This window comes from Pongo pygmaeus, chromosome 9, assembly GCF_028885625.2.
Source record: "Pongo pygmaeus isolate AG05252 chromosome 9, NHGRI_mPonPyg2-v2.0_pri, whole genome shotgun sequence".
NCBI lineage: Eukaryota > Metazoa > Chordata > Mammalia > Primates > Hominidae > Pongo > Pongo pygmaeus.
Window position 1 is genome coordinate 58,576,358 of NC_072382.2, and position 20,025 is coordinate 58,596,382.

The 20,025-nt window shown below is 50.5% G+C and overlaps 1 protein-coding gene across 2 annotated transcripts in view; it reads left to right on the top strand.

Annotated features, from left to right (window-relative positions):
- USH1C (USH1 protein network component harmonin) overlaps positions 1 to 20,025 on the top strand; it is a 50,418-nt gene that overhangs the window by 16,098 nt on the left and 14,295 nt on the right. Inside the window, exons 5-18 of one of the 2 annotated variants that reach the window (XM_063671111.1) lie at positions 986 to 1,094; positions 1,187 to 1,211; positions 1,417 to 1,474; positions 1,786 to 1,880; positions 3,698 to 3,782; positions 4,764 to 4,823; positions 4,975 to 5,031; positions 5,316 to 5,458; positions 6,833 to 6,898; positions 7,250 to 7,374; positions 11,949 to 11,998; positions 16,177 to 16,329; positions 17,691 to 17,807; positions 18,374 to 18,856. In XM_063671111.1, the coding sequence (XP_063527181.1) occupies positions 986 to 1,094; positions 1,187 to 1,211; positions 1,417 to 1,474; positions 1,786 to 1,880; positions 3,698 to 3,782; positions 4,764 to 4,823; positions 4,975 to 5,031; positions 5,316 to 5,458; positions 6,833 to 6,898; positions 7,250 to 7,374; positions 11,949 to 11,998; positions 16,177 to 16,329; positions 17,691 to 17,807; positions 18,374 to 18,856 (1,626 nt within the window). Of the gene's footprint in view, positions 1 to 985; positions 1,095 to 1,186; positions 1,212 to 1,416; positions 1,475 to 1,785; positions 1,881 to 3,697; positions 3,783 to 4,763; positions 4,824 to 4,974; positions 5,032 to 5,315; positions 5,459 to 6,832; positions 6,899 to 7,249; positions 7,375 to 10,764; positions 10,839 to 11,948; positions 11,999 to 16,176; positions 16,330 to 17,690; positions 17,808 to 18,373; positions 18,857 to 20,025 lie in introns of both variants that reach the window. The other variant, XM_054438738.2, reaches the window with a different exon arrangement.

Here is a 20,025-nt window from a genome sequence, read left to right on the forward strand (position 1 = left end):
GGAGCCGGCAGTGTCCAGCAGGGGGCAATCTCACCACAGCTCTGTATCCAGGGCTGGCTGCCCAGGGCCCATCTCACAATGCACTGTGGCCTAAGCCCTAAGAAGAGAGATCTGAGCTGAGTATTCAGGGATCAGGACTAACTCATGATAACAATAGCAATCATGTATTGAGTGCTTACTGTGTGCCAGGCACTAGCTGGCTTTACATGCACAAGTTCACTTAATTCTCACCGCAACCTTGGTATTCCCCATTTTACAGACGAGGAAAACAGGTTCAGACAGTTCAAGAGACTTACTCAAGGTCACATAGCTAATAATAATAAAAGAAGGGATTTGAACCCAGCACATCTGATGCCAAAGCCCTGTGCTCGTTCACTGTTCTTTGCTTGCTCCCAAAATAGGAATTCAGAGGTCAGGGCCACAGCAGAGTTAAAATGTTCATCAAGTTTCCATATGGTGGGAAAAAAAAAATCGTATGTGTGTGTGTGTTGGTGATGTGAGCTTGGGTCAGGAGTCACAGAAGGTCCCCACCCCGACTCAGTTACAGTGTTGTAGCAATTAACAGAGATAGGGAGCCAGCTTCCTAGGGGTGGGTTGGGACAAAGTCCCAGTAAGAATAGCTTAAAGCTGAGTGAAAGGTCACCCTTTGCATAGAATCCAGAATCTGATGGTGCCCCAGTGGAGTGAAAGGGGCACCAGAGTGAGGGTGCAGAGAGTTCTGAGATCTTCTCCCAGCTCTGCTGCACACCTGCTGTGCCCCTCACCCCTGTCTTGGTTTCTCCATCTGTAAAATGGGGCGTTGGTTGAACCTGGGATCCCCCAGGCTGATGGAGGGTGGGTTGGTTGAGATCAAGGCTTATTCCAGGGGATGGCACAGCCACCCTTCCCTTTTCCGGAGAGCAGTCCGGGAGCATCTGGTGGTGAGTCTGCCCCACTGCCTGATGCTCCCTCCACCCGGTGCTCCCTGCCTCTCCCTGTGGTCAAGGTAGGGGACGAGATCGTCCGGATCAATGGATATTCCATCTCCTCCTGTACCCATGAGGAGGTCATCAACCTCATTCGAACCAAGAAAACTGTGTCCATCAAAGTGAGACGTGAGTGAGGCCAGAGCAGGGCAGTACTCCATGACGGTGGGAGGGAGGGAGGGCGGAGGAGCTGTCCTAACCCCTGTGCCTTTCTCCCGCAGACATCGGCCTGATCCCCGTGAAAAGGTGAGAGGCCCCTCCTCTGCAGGCCAACTCTTCCCTGTGGGCCCAGGGTCCTGTTACAGCCCTGGGGTCCGGCTCCCACCGTGCCAGCCCTGCTTCTGGGCCAGTGGAGGCTGGAGGCTCTGGACACGGTGGATCTGGATTTGGGGCCTGGTTCCTCAAACGTCTCTCGCTAACCACCCTCCCACCTATTTTCCCTTCCCGTCAGCTCTCCTGATGAGCCCCTCACTTGGCAATATGTGGATCAGTTTGTGTCGGAATCTGGGGTAAGGGCCAGACCTCCTGTGATGGGGTTTGGGTGGGGTCATCTTCAAGGAGGGGCGGCCAGTCCTGAAGGGAGGGCTTGCTCTAGAGATGCACCCTCAGGGGCTTCACACAGGCCCCCAGGGCAGCCAGCGCACCGCTGTGGGGCAGCAGCCCTCGGCCAGGCCAGGCTGGTGCAGACACATCCCCAGGGACGGAATGATGACCTGGCTGGCGTGAGTTCAGCAGTGCTCGCCCTGCAGATCCCACAAGCTCAAGAGGCCGCTTGCATGCATGTGGACACTCAGTGATTCTGCTTCTATCTCTCTTTCAGGGCATGCGAGGCAGCCTGGGCTCCCCTGGAAATCGGGAAAACAAGGAGAAGAAGGTCTTCATCAGCCTGGTGGGCTCCCGGGGCCTCGGCTGCAGGTGGGTGGCGGGCATGACCTGGGGTCATTCGTGGCCAGTGCACCCCAGCAGGCCCCTATTGCCCTCCCCTTCCTCACTGCCACTTCTGAGGAAACCTTGCCTATCAGAGGTGTGACTGTCCGTGGGTGATGATACTTTTTTTGTTAGAGACAGGGTCTGACTCTGTTGCCCAGGCTGGAGTGCAGTGGCGTGATCATAGCTCACCGTAGCCTCAACCTCCCTAGCTCAAGCAATCTTCCCTCCTCAGCCTCCTGAATAGCTGGATCTACAGGAACACGCTGCCACACCCAGCTAACTTTTAATTTTTTTGTAGAGATGGAGTTTTGTTATGTTGCCCAGGCTGGTCTCAAACTCCTGGGCTCAAGTGATCCTCCCACCTCAGCCTCCCAAAGTGCTGGGCTTAGAGGCATGAAGCACCGCACCCAGCCTTGGTGATGACACTTCTTGGTGCCTGATTTCCCCTCTGAACTTCACGACAGGCCTTTAGGGCCAGAGAGACATCTCTAACAGAGCCCAATTTACAGATGAGGAAATTGAGGCCCAAAGGCAGAACAGTGTTACCTTGTGGGCCCTTGAGTCACTGCAAAAGGAGCCTGTTCGGCTGGTCATCTCTGTCACAGTTCTCTTGTCACTTATTACCTTGTTGGCTTCCTTAAGAGGCAGACAGGGAATTCCGAACAGACACTGGGCCACATGGGGCTTAAGCATGCAGGTGCCACTGTTACTCAGATCCCAGTTCCAGCCCTGCTTTCCCACTTAAGAGCTCTGGAACCTTGGGCCAGTTACTTAACCACTTTGAGCCTCAGTTTCTCCCTCTATAAATGGCGATAATAATTCCCACATCACAGGGTGGTTGTGGAGAAAGTAAAGTGCCAAGCTTAGTACCTGCTAAATAGTAAGCAGTTGGTAAATATTAACTATTATTATTTAAGTTATCCCTGTTCTTTCCTTTCATTCACATTTATTCAATGTTTTGTGCCAAGCATAAGTGATAAAAAGTCCCGCCTTTCTGGGAGACAACAGCCTAATCTAGAAGCCAACCACATAAATAGTTATAATATAGGGTGACAGGGACTCGAATGGAACTACATTCTGCGTCCAGGATGACAAAGAGGTGCCATCTCTAATCAATTAGTAGCAGCTCCCTGGAGTGCTGCTTTGAAAAGAATTCTAAAGCTGTATCCAGGACTGTAGGAAAGAGTGCTGTGATCAATGAGTGATTTCTGCCACCAATCTAGGAAGGAATAATAACGGTACGTGTACCATCCTTGCCGTAAATGTCATAGGAGCACTGAGAACAGAGCGGCTAGTTTAGTCTTGGGATAGAATAAGGGATCTGAGCCAGGCATGGTGGTGCGCACCTGTAGTCGAAGCTAGTCAGGAGGCTGAGGTGGGAGGATTGCTTGATCCCAGGAGTTGGAGGCTGCAGAGAGCTATGATCACACCACTGCACTCTAACCTGGGTGACAGAGCAAGACCCTGTCTCTAAAAAATAAATTAAAAAAAATAAGAGGATCTGGTGAAAACCTTATAGAAGGGATAGCATTTGAATCTTAAGGAATGGACAGGAAAGTGCTAGAAAGAAAGAAGAAACAGCAGATGAGGTATATTAGGTGAGAGGTTGGGTAGGAAGAATTACAAGGATTTTTCTGTGGCTGTTGCCCAGGGTAGCAGTAGAATTCAGGCTGGACAGGGAGACAGAGGCTGAAGAGGTAGGCAGTTGAGGGCCTTCAGTCCTGAGCTCATGAGTGACCTGTATCCTGAGCACTGGACATGGGTGACCTGTATCCTGAGCACACATTTCCCACCTCCCGCAGCATTTCCAGCGGCCCCATCCAGAAGCCTGGCATCTTTATCAGCCACGTGAAACCTGGCTCCCTGTCTGCTGAGGTTGGATTGGAGGTGAGTGATGCTGGGCCAGCCCCAGTGGGGGCCCACTGGAAATTGGGTCAGACTGTGACCCCGCAGTGACAGGGGCAGGTGCCTTTCCACATGGCCCTCTTTCAGCGGTCACTGAGGGAGTAGGAGCCCTACCCACCCTGCAAAGAAGGCTTCACAGAGCGGGGACGTTTGACCCTTCTGCAGCCTTCCCCAGCTCTGATAGTTGTTGGTCACGAGCTTGGGAATGTCGTAATGGTAAGCAAAGAGCGGACCTTCAGTGTCCACTTGCGTCGGACATTGTTCCATGCCCTTTACACTTCACAAGAACGCTGAGGGTTAAGTACCATCATTATCCCCACTTTACATATGAGGAAACTGAGACCCAGGGAAAGTATATGATTTTTCCAAAATTATGTACCTCGTGTGGTAGGGCTGGGATTCAAACCTAGGTGGTCCAATCCCAAAGCAGGAACCCTTAACCTCTTCTTTGGACAAGTTACTTCATGTCTCTGTGCTTCAGTTTCCTTACCTGTAAGATGGGGATAATAAAGCCTTTCTTCCAAGGTTGTTGTGTGGGTTAAAGTAATTAATATGTATACTAGAACTGTGCCAAGCACATTGTAAGTGATCAGTGAATGTTAGCTATTCTGTTATGACGATTCAACACGGCCTCTGCTAAATGAGAAGCTCAAAGTTTCCCACATCTACAAACTGTGATTCCTAAAGCAAATGTCATCAAATTTAGCCAAAGAAATGAACATGTAATGGTATAATATTTGATAGTTGATAAGATAGTTATGAAGTAGGGGAGTGCCAGGGTCAGCTTTAAGCCCTCCCAGAGCTCCACCAGAGCTTCCCAACTGCTCCATTCATCAGAAGGAGCTGAGGTACAGCCACTTGAAGACCCAGCATCTGACCCAGAGCCCCGGGGGAGCCTGTCCTGCAGATGAGTGAGTGTACAGATAGCGCAAACACAGTAATCTTTCTCCATTTCCCCACCAGACAGGGGACCAGATTGTCGAAGTCAATGGCATCGACTTCTCTAACCTGGATCACAAGGAGGTGAGATGTGGGGGTCTTCACCTGTTGGCCCTTGTCATCTCCACACCCCACTTCTCACCCCCACCACCCTGGAGCCTAGGGCCTTCTGTGCTCTCTGCCTGGACTGCTGTGGTCTGTCAGGCTTAGGCCCACTGTCCTTCTGTCCCCACAGGCTGTGAACGTGCTGAAGAGTAGCCGCAGCCTGACCATCTCCATTGTAGCTGGAGCTGTAAGTCCAGAATGAGCTGGTGGGAGCCCCTTGACCCTCATCCCCAGCCCCTCTGACCTTTGATCTCTGCCACACACTCCCAGGGTAGCTGGTCTCCTTCCCTGAAGCTCTGACAGAGCAGAGTGAGAGGACTTCTGCCCAGCAAGAAGTTTGGGTCAGGGATTGCAGGAGCCGCAGTGCCTGATGGTGCTGAGAAGACCACCTGCATCTCGGCCCCCAGGGGTGTGGCAGGGGATCCCCAGGTTCCCCGGGGGCTGAGCAAGGGGCCTTTTTTCTCCCACGAGGGCCGGGAGCTGTTCATGACAGACCGGGAGCGGCTGGCAGAGGCGCGGCAGCGTGAACTGCAGCGGCAGGAGCTTCTCATGCAGAAGCGGCTGGCGATGGAGTCCAACAAGATCCTCCAGGAGCAGCAGGAGATGGAGCGGCAGTGAGTGCAGCCAGCCCTGGATGCCCTGTCCCACCTCCCACCCCACCATACGACCCCACCTAGCTTGCTTCCTGCCCGCTGTGTCCCCAGCCAACTTCCTCCTCCTCCCTGGAGGCCAGTCCTCAGACCAGATGAGTTTGGTGGTAGGTCAGCGTATCTATCCTTGGCCTCAGACCACCTGGCTCCTTCCTCCTTGCTGAGCAGAGCCCCCTGCCTTCCAAGATTCCAAGAATATGGAAAATAAGCACGCTACTAGCAGTAGGCTCTAGCTAGCTAGGATTAGCTACTAGCTAACATTTGTCAAGTACCTCCATAAGGCTGGTGTTGTATTAGGGCCTTGTTTATGTTTCTTAATTCCCACAGTAGCCCTGGGAGGTAGAGAGTATTAACCCCATTTTACAGGTGTGGAGACTGACACTCAGAGAGGTGAAGCCACTTGTGTCCAAAGTCACACGTGGTCAAGCTGGGATCACCCCAGGCAATTTGGCAAGTCCCCACAGGGCTGCCCTGCCTATAGTGATAAAGCTCACCCTTGTCCAGGATGATTGAAATGATGGCCTAAGAGAATAAATGGGGTGAGCAATTCATAAATCAAAAACTACTGTCAAGATCCAAATCCAAATACATTCTAGGCATTTAAAAGTATTTCATGGTGGGTCGTGGTGGCTCACACATGTTATCCCAGCACTTTGGGAGGTCGAGGCCGACAGATCATTTGAGGTCAGGAGTTCGAGACCAGCCTGGCCAACATAGTGAAACTGTGTCTCTACTAAAAATACAAAAAAATTAGCTAGGCCTGGTGGCATGCGACTGTAATCCCAGCTTTTCGGGAGGCTGAGACACGAGAATCACTTGAACCTGGGAGGTGGAGGTTGCAGTGAGCTGAGATCGCACCACTGAACTCCTGGGTGCAAAGTGAGACTTTGTCTCAATCAATCAATCAATCAATGTATTTTGAAAAGGAAAGAGGAAAGGCTGTCCCCATCTCCCCCAACACAGAGTTAGCTGGGAGTATTCCACCTGGCTAGGAGCCCCTGCCTTGCTCCTGGGGTCAGTCCAGGCCCCGCCTGTCATCAGTCACCTTACCTAAGTGTTTGGAGGAGGGTGCATGGAGTGTGGCCTTCACATGGATCTGCTTCCCTCCTCCCACAGCCCAGCATCTCTGCTCAGCCATGCCAGACAAAACCACGCAAGAGCACAGCGTCCAGACTTTGTTAGATAACATCCCCCGAAACCAAAGCTGGTCCAGGCCTCCTAGGAAGGAAGTCTAGAGAAAAACCATTTCAAACTTTTCTCAAATCAAGAATTCACAGTAAGGAAGAATTCATTTCTCTTGCATAGGGCCAAACATGCCAATCTGCATTTGTGTTTCAGAAGGAGAAAAGAAATTGCCCAGAAGGCAGCAGAGGAAAATGAGAGATACCGGAAGGAGATGGAACAGTGAGTACCTCGGCTCCGCGCGCGTCTGTGCATGAACATCAGTGTGCTCAGGGGAGTGTGGCCAACCAGAGGCTGCCTCCAGAACCAGTTTACCTGGTTCTCTCATCCCCTGGTGGGTCCTCCTTTATTTGTAGTAAAGCCTGTCATATTATAGTAACTGGAACATAGTCTCATATAATTGCCAAGGTGGGGTTCACACTCAGTTTAGAATACAAGCTCCGGGACTTTGCTTGATTCATCAGGGCTAGAACCATGAGGCTTCTCCCCAGGCTGGCTGGGGCTCTCCGATATGCAGGAGATGGGCCTATGAGGGTTCTGACTCCAATAACAGGCATGGGGGTCTCATTTCAGGATTGTAGAGGAGGAAGAGAAGTTTAAGAAGCAATGGGAAGAAGACTGGGGCTCAAAGGAACAGCTACTCTTGCCTAAAACCATCACTGCTGAGGTACACCCAGTACCCCTTCGCAAGCCAAAGTGTAAGTTTCATGAGCCAAGGGGAGAGGCTAAGGGGACTAGACAGAAATGCTGGCCCTCCCTCCCCTCACCACCACCTCCCAAATGAATAGCCCTTGGTGCTCTGGGCTGTGGTTCCTTCATGGAGGGGCAGCTGTGGGTCAGAGACCATCTGCCCCAGCATCAAAGTAGGAGGGATCTGTCTGCTCCCCTTGTTCATGGGCCAGCTCCACATACCCAGCTCACAGGTCCCCCACAACACTGACACGGGCAGGCTGTCAGGCTGCTGAAGAGGGAATAACGGCCATGGCAAAAGTGGACTAGCTCATGGGATTACTGTCCTAGTGTTTTGGGTGCCGGGTCCTCCTCCTACTTGGTTCTGAACAGGGGCTGGGTTGAAGCCAGCAGCAGAAAAGAGAGGAAGGAGCTCACATCAGAGAAGGGCTCTGGTGGTCCAAGGTTGATTCATAGCTGTGAGAGGAGCTTACTAAGTGTCTCCAGCCCCTATATCCCTGTACGTGAACCACTGTCACACCACTCCAAGGATGGAGGCAGGAACAGGACAAGGAGGCCTCTCCCAGACACCCAGCTATGGGCTACGGCTGTGCTATCCTGGGGCCTCAGCTCATACTCTCCTTACCATCTCCTCTCTTCATCTGTCCCACATCCTCACCTCCATTTTCAGTCTAGGCCTCTACCACCTGCTCCCTGACCACCTTCTCAACCCCAGCTTCCATATGCCTCTTTAAGAGGCAGCCCACACTGCCAGAGGAAAACGGGGACCATGACAACCACAAGTCCAGGATTGCTGGTTGGTTCCTTACTCCTGCCTTCCAGCTGTTTTGACTTATAGTTGACACAGGACAGGTCCTACTCCAGCTGATTGTGCTCAGCTGAACTGGGAACCTCCAGCAAGGGGCTAATCTGGACTCAAGAGCCCAGGTTCCCCATCTCTGCTGTGGGGCAGTCATTTGGCATGTTGTGATGGGGTCTGGACAGCTCTGTCCCCAACTTTGGGTCACATCTGAGACCCATGGGAATGTCAACCTGCCAACACAGGCCACTTGCACCAAGGAAGAGGTGCAGGGCATCTGGATGGTTCCATTTCACCCCTCCCTGGTGCAGGCAAACAGCTCCCAACACATATTTCTTCCTGGCAGCAGGGCAGTGTCATCTCCTGGTCCTCTCAGAAGGACAAAGCACACTCTCATCAGCCTCCTCCGTGACATTCAGTATCAGTTGAGGATGTGGCCAGAGCTAAGATCCCAATGAATGATCGCTGTTTTAGACAGGCAGCTAATTTGCTCTTACGAGTGAAATAGGAGCTTCAGGAGAGAAATCGATTTTAATTGCTTCTCATGGAAGTAATCCTAGTCAATTTGGTACCTTCCAAGAAATTGGGCCTCAGCTTCACAGCAAACACACCCTCTCAGGAACAATAGAAAATAAAAACCCTTTCACTAGCTGGTTATTTATTTAGTGCTTTTTAACCAGATCAAGCTCCTTGAATAAAAAGACCAAGAATTTTGCATTTGCTCAAGGTAAATGTAGTCTTAGGCAGCTCCACAAAGCACAGGATGGATGACCCCCACCCTCCCGCTGAGCTGGGACAGCTGCTGCCTCTATCTCTCTGTATGCACCAGCAATTTAATTCTCATTTGGACCTAAGGCAGGAAATGCAGTGAGGTCCCTGAGCCAGCTCACCTCCTGCCTCACTCCCTGTTCCCTGGGGACTAGCATGGTCTCAGCTGAGTTGGTCCAGCAGGCCTGGGCCCCAGCCAGCTCCTATCCAACCACCCTTCAACTCAGGGACCCAGTTTGCAATAGGTTATACCTGACTCAGGCTTCTGTGCCTGCAAGGGGTGGGCCCTGCTTTTTTTTTTTTTTTCTTGAGATGGAGTTTCGCTCTTGTTGCCCAGGCTGGAGTGCCATGGCGTGATCTCAGCTCACCACAGCCTCCGCCTCCTGGGTTCAAGCAATTATCCTGCCTCAGCCTCCCGAGTAGCTGGGACTACAGGCATGCGCCACCAAACCCAGCTAATTTTGTATTTTTAGTAGAGACGGGGTTTCACCGTGTTGGTCAGGCAGGTCTTGAACTCCCAACCTCAGGTGATCTGCCCGTCTCCACCTCCCAAAGTGCTGGGATTACAGGCATGAGCCACTGCACCTGGCCCCGGGCCCTGCATTTTTTAAAATAAAAGAGCATGGGGCATCTCTTACCTAGAAAATGAAGTCACTCATCCTAATTATGTGCCTGGGACTGACTGCCCCCCAGCCTGCCCCAGGGGGCTCTTAAAATTGCCCACCTACCCATGGCTGATCCAGCAGACCCCCAACATTTTGCCAAGCCCTGAAGGCCAGGACACCACCACGGAGGCTCCTAACAGACCTTCCCTTAGCTTAGGCAATAGGTGGTTACGCAGGAGTTGCGGGGGGCAGCCTTGACTAAGGATCCGGTAGCTGAGGGATTCTTGAAAGATGGAGATGTTTAAATAGGAGATCTCCAACCTTCTCTCCCTATCCAAGGCCCCATCAACTATCTCCCCCACCTCCACCACAAGAGACCCTATGATTTGGAAGTTGAGGTTATTTTCCTACCAAACTATTAAATAACCATTTGTGTTCCATTGTTTTATTAAGTAGTCCTTGTTAGTAAGGGAGCATCAGGGTTCCACTCTTGGGTAAATGTAATTTGAGCCAAGAGCCAAAGAACTTAACAGCCTTTGCATAGGCCAATGGGCAAGTTCTGTTAAGCTTTTAAAATATTAAAAAGCAGCTCACATGCAAACTGGTATACTACCTTCGAGAGTCCTAGGAAGGCCAGAGTCCAAGCTGGAAACTCTGGAATGGAGGGTTTGCTCTTCTCTCCACATTATGTCAAAATTCAGGTCTTCCTAACTCCATGTACCCCTTTTACCTTTTGGGATGTCCCCACCTCCTCAAGACCTTCAGCCTCCATCTGCTGTCCACACTGTTCAGACATCCCCTAGGGTCCCAGAGCTCCAAGGCAAGGGTGATAAGCAGAAGTCAGGAGGGTCTGTTCTCCCATTGCAGCCCCCTGCCCTCAAACGTGTGCGATTCTGACATTCCCATCCTCCTCACTGCACTTCCCAGCCTTCAGCCCAATACCCTACAAAATGGTTCTCACGCTGCCCTCAGATCTGAGTTTCCTGTTGTTAGCCCTTTGTACAGACAGATAAACTAAAGCTGCCAAGGTTGAAAGCACTGTATGTACAAGCTCAGAGCAAAAAAACTTTGCTCTGCGCTCCTGAACTCTGTCCCCTGCCCCTGACCTCACAGCTCCCGTGGAGGAAGCTGATTACAGGTCCCCAAACTCCTGAGAAGGTTCTCCGGCCTCTTGGTCTCCCAAGTCCCTTTTGGTTCACCAGCTTCCTCCTCTTTTCCCCGGGTAGATGATCAGGGAGTGGAGCCTGAGCTCGAGCCCGCAGATGACCCAGATGGAGGCACGGAGGAGCAGGGAGAGCAGGTTCGCGTCCCCGCTTTGCTACCTGGCCTGGCTGCTCTGCTTACCCTCCCCGCCTCCTCCTGACCGCAGTGCAGACACCCAGCTTTGGGGGACCGGCATGTGTGGGGGCCACTAGAGTCTGTAAAGCTCCTCCAAGCCCCGGCTTGGCCCAAGCACTGTACACAAAGCCTAGAGGACAGGACTCAATGCCCAGGCTGGTAGATCAGCTGTCGCACACCGGTACCACTCAACCGCTGGCTCGAATATTTAGATATTGCCAAAATCCCCCTCTACTGCTCTGGCCCCTCCCTGAGGACCCCCTAGACCACTCCCAAATCCAGCAACTAAGGAGGTAGTGTCTGGTCCAGCAGGAGGCTTTCAGCATCCTGTTCCAGCACTCAGGCTGGTCCGGGGCAGATAATTCAGCCATCGCTCTTGGCCCCAGGGAGCTTCAGATTGGGGGTATTACTCTGTGGAGCTGTGGCCTGGGGAAGGAAGGGGGCTGGTGCACTGGTTATCTGGCCTGGATGAGGATATGTTTTCTGGGGGCACATCTCCTGCCGACTCCTGCTGGAGCTGTCCTTCCAAGAGCTGTCCCAGCCACTGCCTTCTCTTTGAATGTTGAAAGCGGAGGACTTGACCTGCACTATGAGACAAGCCAGTTTTGTTCTGTTGAACAGCAGTTCTAGGCAGACACCCAGGCTCCCTTTTGTCTCGAGCCATTTTTTGTATGGAGGGACCAGACATGGGTTAGAAAAGTCCTTGTTCTCTTTCAACAAGGCTTTGTATGTGAAGACTGTGATTTGGAAAAGCTCATCCTTCCGCAAGGGGTTTTCTCTTTGATGTTCTGGCCCTGACTTTGAAGCCAGTGTTCTGGGGAGAGGCATTTGAGAGTGACCCAGGGCCTGGGAACCGGGGCTTTTCTCAGGTGGTCTTAGGCCTGTTCTGCAACCAAGGCGAGGCCAGGTAAGCCGAGTTGGACAGAGGGTGCAGTTTTGCTGTCGGATCTGCCAATGCTGTTTATCTCACAAAGTCATGCATTCCTTGGGAACCCAGCTCCCATCTGCTGCCCATGGATGCTCTGGCTGAGCTGAACTGTGTCTCATCATTTTGTTATCTGTGTTCTTATAGCTTTTGGATGGTTTTATCGTTACGATGGCAAATTCCCAACCATCCGGAAGGTAGGACAGGGTTGGGTGCTGTGCTGGTGTGCTGCGTAGTTTGCTGTGAGTTTTGGCTTTTCCCAAACATTCCTTGTCCTGTCAACACTAAATGGTGTGACTTGGCCTGTTCACTTGGAAGGCTAACTCCATCTGCATCTTTGTGTCAGGTTGACATCAAATGGCAGGGTGCCGTTGCAAAGGCAACATTGGGAGAGGGATCCACGGTGTGAGACCTATCCAAGTACCATCTGGCAGTGTGTGCATCAGCACTGGCCCTGATGGGAACAGGAAAGGGGCAGGAAGCTTCTCCTGTGTTTCTCTGTCAAGTAGAACTAGAGACCAAGGCCAGAAGCTTGGGGTCAGACAGAGCGAATTATCGGAGTGGGTGTACCTAGTGCATGTTATGAGACTGGCTGTGCCAGACGCAGCCTGGCTGACGAGGTGCGGATTTGCTGCCTCAGGTTGGGACAGAGACCCACTCCAAGCACAGCCCTCTCCTAGGAATATCTCTGCATATGCCCAGGATAATGCATTTTTCCAATCTCTAGGACCTTTAATTTTCTCTCTAAATCTTATTACAATATCTCCAGGCCTTGTAAAACTCTCTTGTCCTTGTCTTTCTAAATCACATTGACATTTGATTGTGAAAACATTGCTGTTAATATCTATAATTGGACATTCGAGATGACTTGGTATTTGGAGGTCAGGCAACAGCATAAATCTGGGTGAGCTAAATTGGATGTTATCACTTGACCGGCGCTTTCTGGCAAGATGTCGGTTCCCCAGAAACCAGAGCACTGGCAGCTGAGTGACGTTGATGATATATAATTCTCCCTGCCTGTAAAATGGGAATATTAACTGTGCCAGCAAAATCTACCCCCTTCCTCCAGCACATTGCTATTAAAATAACAAACAGTAATATTTTTCCCGACAGAGGTTAATGCCTTTATCTAGGAACATAGATCAAGATTTGTACAGCATTGAATAAAACTTGGAACAGAGTTCCTCTGGGAATTCCTTCACACATTGTCCTGGTCTCAGAAAGGCCTTGGTCTCATAAGACTATCTGTTTCACTTGACAGGCTGACTTTGGTGGCTTAGGATGCCTCATTGGGTTAGATTTCTAATTCTTCTCTATATACTGCCTCTACTAGAACTCAGCTAGAGAGGACAAAACATACACACACACACAAGCACACACACACACATGCACACATAGGATTTTACTTGAAAAAATAATAAAGGAGACAGATATGTCAAATCTTTTCAGGCACTAATAACATGTAAATGTAAAAGAACTAAAATCTTCTCCACATACCACCTCCCATCAGAAATCATGTCCTTGAAAGTGCTGTTGATAAAGAAATAGGGTTGGCTTTCCCCTATTCCTTAATCTAATTATTCCAGAAACAGCTGGCATTTTGGTTTTCATTTTCACTTCCCAAAAAAAAGAAAAATTGCTTCTGGGTAGAATCAATAGCACAATCGCCCCATCTGCCTCCCCTCTCAGTCTGGACCAAAAGGAATATTGTAACTGACAGGCCATGGATGTAACTGACAGCTGAAAGGACAACAGAACCATGCCCCTCATACTGGCTCTGAAAACTCATCATCATTTTTTCTAGAGCTGTGAGAGACTCTTTGTCTCCCAGCAGCTGGAACGCCAAGTCCCCAGGAAATGCAAGTGGGTATCCATGGCCATGATCATCTGTGCATAAATTCCCCTTATTTAAAAATATAAAGATTCAGCTCATGCCTATAATCCCAGCACTGTGGGAGGCCGAGACAGGCGAATCACGTAAGGTTGGGAGTTCAAGACCAGCCTGGCCAACAGGGTGAAACCCTGTCTCTATTAAAAATTCAAAAATTAGCTGGGTGTGGTGGCACATGCCTGTAATCCTAGCTACTCGGGAGGCTGAGGCAGGAGAATCACTTGAACCCTAGAGGCGGAGGCTGCAGTGAGCCGAGATTGCACCACTGCACTCCAGCCTGGGTGACAGAGCAGGCCCTGTCTCAAGAAAATAATAATAATAATATAAAGATTCAGTGCCTTCTATTTCCACCTTGGCAGTAAATCCCTCTGGGGCTCAAGGTTCCCAGGCCTTTGGCCCCACAGAATTTATGCCAGGGCCTGAAGGATTCATGATTCTGACTAAGCCCTTTCATCAGAATTGCTTGAGTCACTCACACAGACCGGCCCTACTTGCAGGAGCCCACCGTCTGGCAGGGAAGGCAGATTCACACACAGCTAAGTAACCTGTGTGGGGCTAGTCTGAGATCAGTGGGAAATGCCATGGGGCAACTTGCCCTCTGCATCTGTACAGATGTGACTTTCTTGGGCGTGAGACAGAAACTGTCTACTACCCCCCCCTCCCCCCCCCCAGAAGCCCTGACTCTATAATCTTAGCACTGGTAGTGGTTTTTTTTTTCTTTTTTTAAGCAACAGAATGGCCATTCTTCTCATGGTGGTCCTGGAGGAGGCCAGGCTCTTACTCTAGCAAGCTACCATTAGGCAGTGTTTCTGGCTCCTCTTGGGAAGCTGCTGTGTGAATCTCTACTACGATGGCAGGGATTCATCTATCAACTGTGTCTAGTGAACAAGGTAGGCAAGGAACCAAGCAGGACTCTGAAGCAGTGAGAACCATTTTCTTGAGAGGCTCATACACTGCTCTGGAGGTGGGTCCCAGAGGTGACCATTTCCAGAGCACATTAGCAGTGCACAGAGGTGTGTGTCTTTAGGAGAGGAGCTAGGAAGAGTCCCTCAGAGGTCCATAATGGCCCACCAAGTCCCTCCAGCTGTGGATGAATGTTGTGTGTCCATTGCTAGGGAGCTCAATTCCTCATTCCTGGCCTTGGATGCTAAGATGATTCAGGAAATTCAAGAGCAGATCCCCAGAAGGCTTGTTGGGGGCGGGGGTGAGCTCAGTGAACAGGCAGTTTCCTCCTTGCCCCAGAAATTGCCCAGGGTGTGGGCTGTCTCTGCTGCCCCTCTCCTGAGTGCTCGCTCTGTCCTCCATGCTGTGTGTGATGGGGGCTGACCCTCCCTCCTGCCATGTTTCCCTTGCCCCCAGCTCATCAGGGCACTGTAGAAAAACTGGGACCTCGAAAACTCAGGTCCAAATCCTGGTACTATCACTTACAAGATGTCTGACATTGAACAAGGGACTTTACCTCTCTGAGCCTCAGCTCCTTCATCAAAGAATGAGGATAAACCTACATAGGAGATCATCGGTATAAATCCCTTGGCACATAGGCAGTTCATAAATGTTCATTCTCTTCCTGCCTTAGCCCCTGGCTTCCCTGCAACCCCATGAGAGAAGCAGCCAGGAATGCAGGCTAGGTGGGTTTAATTCCTACAGGAAAAATAAGGAGTCTATTTGCCTTTCATGTCTCTCCCCAAATCCTCTAGAACCCTGATGGTGAGTATAAAGCAGTTAAGCCATTCTCTCCATGCCCTGCCTCCCAGTCCTGCAGTTTCCAGCTAGCCTTCAGTAGAGGGGCCCAGTTCAGAGGAAACTGTGGGTCTAGACTCTCCAGGGTGAAATGGTCCACAGCTTAAGCATGCGGGTAAAATCTGATGTCCCTGGCTCTGAGCCCCCAGGTCTGAGTGTGACTCCTATCACCTATAGCTTAGGACAGGACCTCTACAGATGAGGCTTGCCAGCCCTCCCAGATTTTCTCTGGAATCTCCCAGGATGCATCTCTGAATCTGAACATGAGATGATGCAGAAGGCATATGCCAGATACTGGAAAATCAACACAATGCCCTTTATTTATATAGCACTTATTTTTTTTATTTTATTTTTTATTTATACAGAACTTTTACAAAGTTCTTTCATGGATGTTATTTCATTGGCACTGGGTGGCAAGCCTGTGGGGGAGATATTTTTACCATTTTGGAGATGAGGCAAATCAGGCCCAGAGAGGTTAAGGAACTTAGCCAAGGCCACACAGCTAGTTAGTGAACTAATAAGTCAGTCTTTCTGGCTGGTAAAGAGAATGTGTCTCCCACTCTGCAGTAGGTAGCAGTGGCCTTCCTGTCCTAAAACTGAGGTCTGATGTCCAGTGTGGTGACAGAGCTGAGGGAGGGGATCTCCATGGGATGGTTGTGTTATCTGAGGACTGGATGCCCCGTGTGCTGTGCTGTCGACACTAGTTGTAATCTTTGTCATATAAACAATGCCACATCTACTCAGAAAGGAAAAGATAAGAAGAAAGCCAAGTATGACAGCCTGCAGGACTTGAGAAAGAATAAGAAAGAACTGGAGTTTGAGCAAAAGCTTTACAAAGAGAAAGAGGAAATGCTGGAGAAGGAAAAGCAGCTAAAGATCAACCGGCTGGCCCAGGAGGTACGTGTCCTGCCTGCAGGCCAGGCAAACATCCCTGGGACACAATGTGGTCGTTCTCCATGTGCTCCCAGAGGACCAGCTGGAGTTGTTCTCCTCAAATGGCGTACAAGGGTGGAGTGAGCCCTTTCCTGCTCCCCAGCCTAGAGAGAGAGATCATACCACCTGCCCAGGGCCATCTGAGGTTAGCTCCTGGCTTAGGAATTGAAGCTAGCCTCCTTGCTTGGGGGTGTGAGTCTTGCTCCTGGCTTTGGAATTGAAACTAGCCTCATTGGTCGGTGGGGGGTGTGAGTCTGAGGTTAGCCTTTCTGACCAGATGGTAGGTCTCAGGTTAGCCCTTGATACACCTGGCTTAGAGGTTTGAGTCTGTCCTCTTCACTCTACCCCACCAGAGTCTAAGGCTAGGCTTCTCCATCTCAGGTATGGCTCTGAGGCTAACCCTTCTGCCTTGCCTGTAGCTTTGAAGTTAGGCTTCCACTGACCTGTCTACAAGTCTGAATCACTCTGGCCTCCCTTCCCAGGTTATTGTAAGACCAGACTCCCCCACCCAACTTAGCTTGGCTCTGAGAATATGGGTCTGAGGCTAACCCCTTTATGTAGGTGGTAGGTCTGAGGCTATCTCCCAACTAATCAGGCTATGAGTCTAAAGCTGCTCCCCTCAAGATAGGGTGTGTCTGAGGTTAGACCTCATCAACCTGGGAATATATCTGAGGCTGTCCCCATGAAGACATGTCCAAAGCAACCTTACACCGTGAATAATTCCTATGCTAGGTGAGATGGGTAACCTTAACTCCCCAGCTGTAGGAGGTATCATTGTTTCTGCTTCTCTTTAACGCATCCATGAATCAGAATGCCAATTTGATTAGATTATAAAACCAGAGAAGTCCTGGAAAATGTGAAATGCATTAGGTCTGACATTATGAACAAATTAGCTACAAAATTAAAAATAAGATTGAACTTGTGCTTCTGAGGGCAAGACAGAATGGAGCAGGAAAAAAAAAAGAGTCAAGTTAAACTCTTGGAATGTGCTGGGGGAGGCTACAAAAACACCATTCTTGGAAAATCATAAGAGCCTCAGGGTTCATGGGGATCTGGGATCCAGCTAATCCCTCACAATACATAAGCCCCTTTTCTGATTTTGCCTACAAGTTCTGCTTAGTGAATTTGACACCCCGCCACTCTCTTCTCCCTTGTTGCCGCCTCCTTGAGGGCCAGTTGGAACAAACCCAGGTCTCTTTCTAGATAGCTGATGCACCTCACAGTACTCTGGAGTTTTTAAAGGAGTGCTTTCATGCTATTTCTATCCACATGTTATTCAAATGTGCCCTTTGTCCTCTCCTTTCTGCGCCGATCCTGGGTCCCAGGTGTCTGAGACAGAGCGGGAAGACCTTGAAGAATCGGAAAAGATTCAATATTGGGTGGAGAGGCTCTGTCAAACACGCCTCGAGCAGATTTCCTCTGCTGATAATGAGATTTCAGAGGTAACAGAGCCCTTCTTTCCACATAGACCCTCCTGCTGCCTTCAGAATGATCCACTGTGGGGACAGTGGGAGGTGAGATGACAACTAGCAAACGTCACTAGCCTCACAGTGCCCATCCACTGTCCAGACCCACCCCTACCCCCCCACTCCCGTCTTGGGGAGGAGGGATATGTCTGTATTTCTGGGCATATTCCCAGAGTGATCACTAAGTCCCAGCTCATCTGCGATAGTCTCAGTTAGGCCTGTTGTCCTGGCATCATGACTAAGAGTCCCCCTTACACTCTCAAGGGCATTCCAGTTTAGAGAATGAACTCTGTGAACACCTTACCACCCACAGATGGCATAACTCGGGGCTCTTCTGCATTTGGGCACTCCCTACCAGCAGCCTAGTATGGGCTCAGCTGGGCATCCAGGTGGCAGAGGAATGGCGCCCCATGGTTCTGATTTAAGGGTGGTGGGTCTCCAGTAGCAAGAGAAACAGATTAGAAGAGCATAGTGCTCGATGTATTGTGAAGTGGAGCGCTAATCAGAGTGACAATTACAGAACTTCCTTGCAACCCCCCCAGATGACCACAGGGCCCCCACCTCCCCCACCTTCTGTGTCTCCCCTGGCCCCACCCTTGAGACGCTTCACAGGCGGACTGCACCTGCACACCACTGACCTGGACGACATCCCTTTGGACATGTTCTACTATCCCCCCAAGACTCCCTCTGCCTTGCCTGTGATGCCCCACCCTCCACCCTCCAACCCACCCCACAAGGTCCCGGCGCCCCCTGTCCTTCCCTCATCTGGCCATGTGAGCGCCTCATCCTCCCCATGGGTGCAGCGCACTCCACCCCCCATTCCCATCCCTCCCCCGCCATCCATTCCCACCCAAGACCTCACTCCCACCCGCCCACTGCCCTTGGCACTGGAAGAAGCACTGGGCAACCATCCCTTCCGCACTGGGGACACAGGCAATCCAGTGGAGGACTGGGAGGCAAAGAACCGCAGTGGGAAGCCCACTAACTCCCCTGTCCCTGAACGGAGCTTCCCACCCACCCCAAAGGTAATCTCCCTGTTCCGCATGCTATGTTTGGAAGTAGGAAGAGTGGGGAGAACTGCTGTTTCCCATGTCCTCCACTGCTCCTGAGAGTGGAGACAGAAAGAAACATCATCTCACCCCATTTTCCAGGAATGCCCCCTCCGTGTACATGTGTGGACATCCTGCATGTATATTATGGTGGTTCTCACTGATTTTGAAGTGCTGTGTTGTATGGTGAATGGCCTGGGACCTTTGGGGTAAGCAACAGTGTGTCCATTTGATATTCATTGCTCTCTCTTAGCTCTTCTTTGCTAGTGTATGCTGGTAACTTTCAATGTAGAACTTGGAAGGCTATGTTAATGAATAGCCAGCACTCTGTCACATCCAGTCACTTCCTGATATTATCCCAGAAAGCCTTGAATATGGGAAATGACTCCTGATTTAACGGGAAAAAAAGGGAGGGGAGGAGGAAGCAGGGGCGTATTTGGCTCTGTAAATGAAGTGATAACACTGTACCATCAAATGCAGTATTAGGACATTCCAGTGCCATTTTCTACAGTACTGGTCAACTGCACTGGCTTGAAGTGTAATACCTAGAAATTTCTGGCCAATTTCCAGCTATAGAAAAAATGAAGATGAGAGAGTTCCTAGAAATAATTTTCTATTAAAAGAATAGGAATGTTTTTCTTGGATGTTAGGAAGATGAACAGTGTCTTTCTGAAAAAGACATATTTCTTATTAATTATTCGTAATCCAAAGACTATTTTGAAACATGCAATCTCTGAGGAAGACAGGGAGCTTGGATCCCATGAAGGGAAAAACAAAATATTATTCCACTCCCAAAGCTATGAGGCCAGGCTTGAGTCAGTGCAAAAGCATCTCATGTCAGCTGAGGGTAGCAGGGGTTGCTGAGGGAGGGCATAGTCAATAGCACCTGACCAGTGGTTTTTATTAACCTTCCCTGCGTGGATTTGAGTTCCTGCATGGAGAGCAGGACAAGCATCTCAGAGCACTCAGGAGAGCTTACAAGGAAGGTGGGAGTGAAGAAAGTGCCAGATGCCAGGAAGGCTGCAGCTTCCAGCGGGAGACTCTCAGAGGGACCCTTTCTGGACCTCTGGTTGGAGTTGTGAGCCCTGCAGCTTCGATAGGAAGAAATCTGCCTGTTCTGGGGACATCTTCCCCCAGAGCCCAGC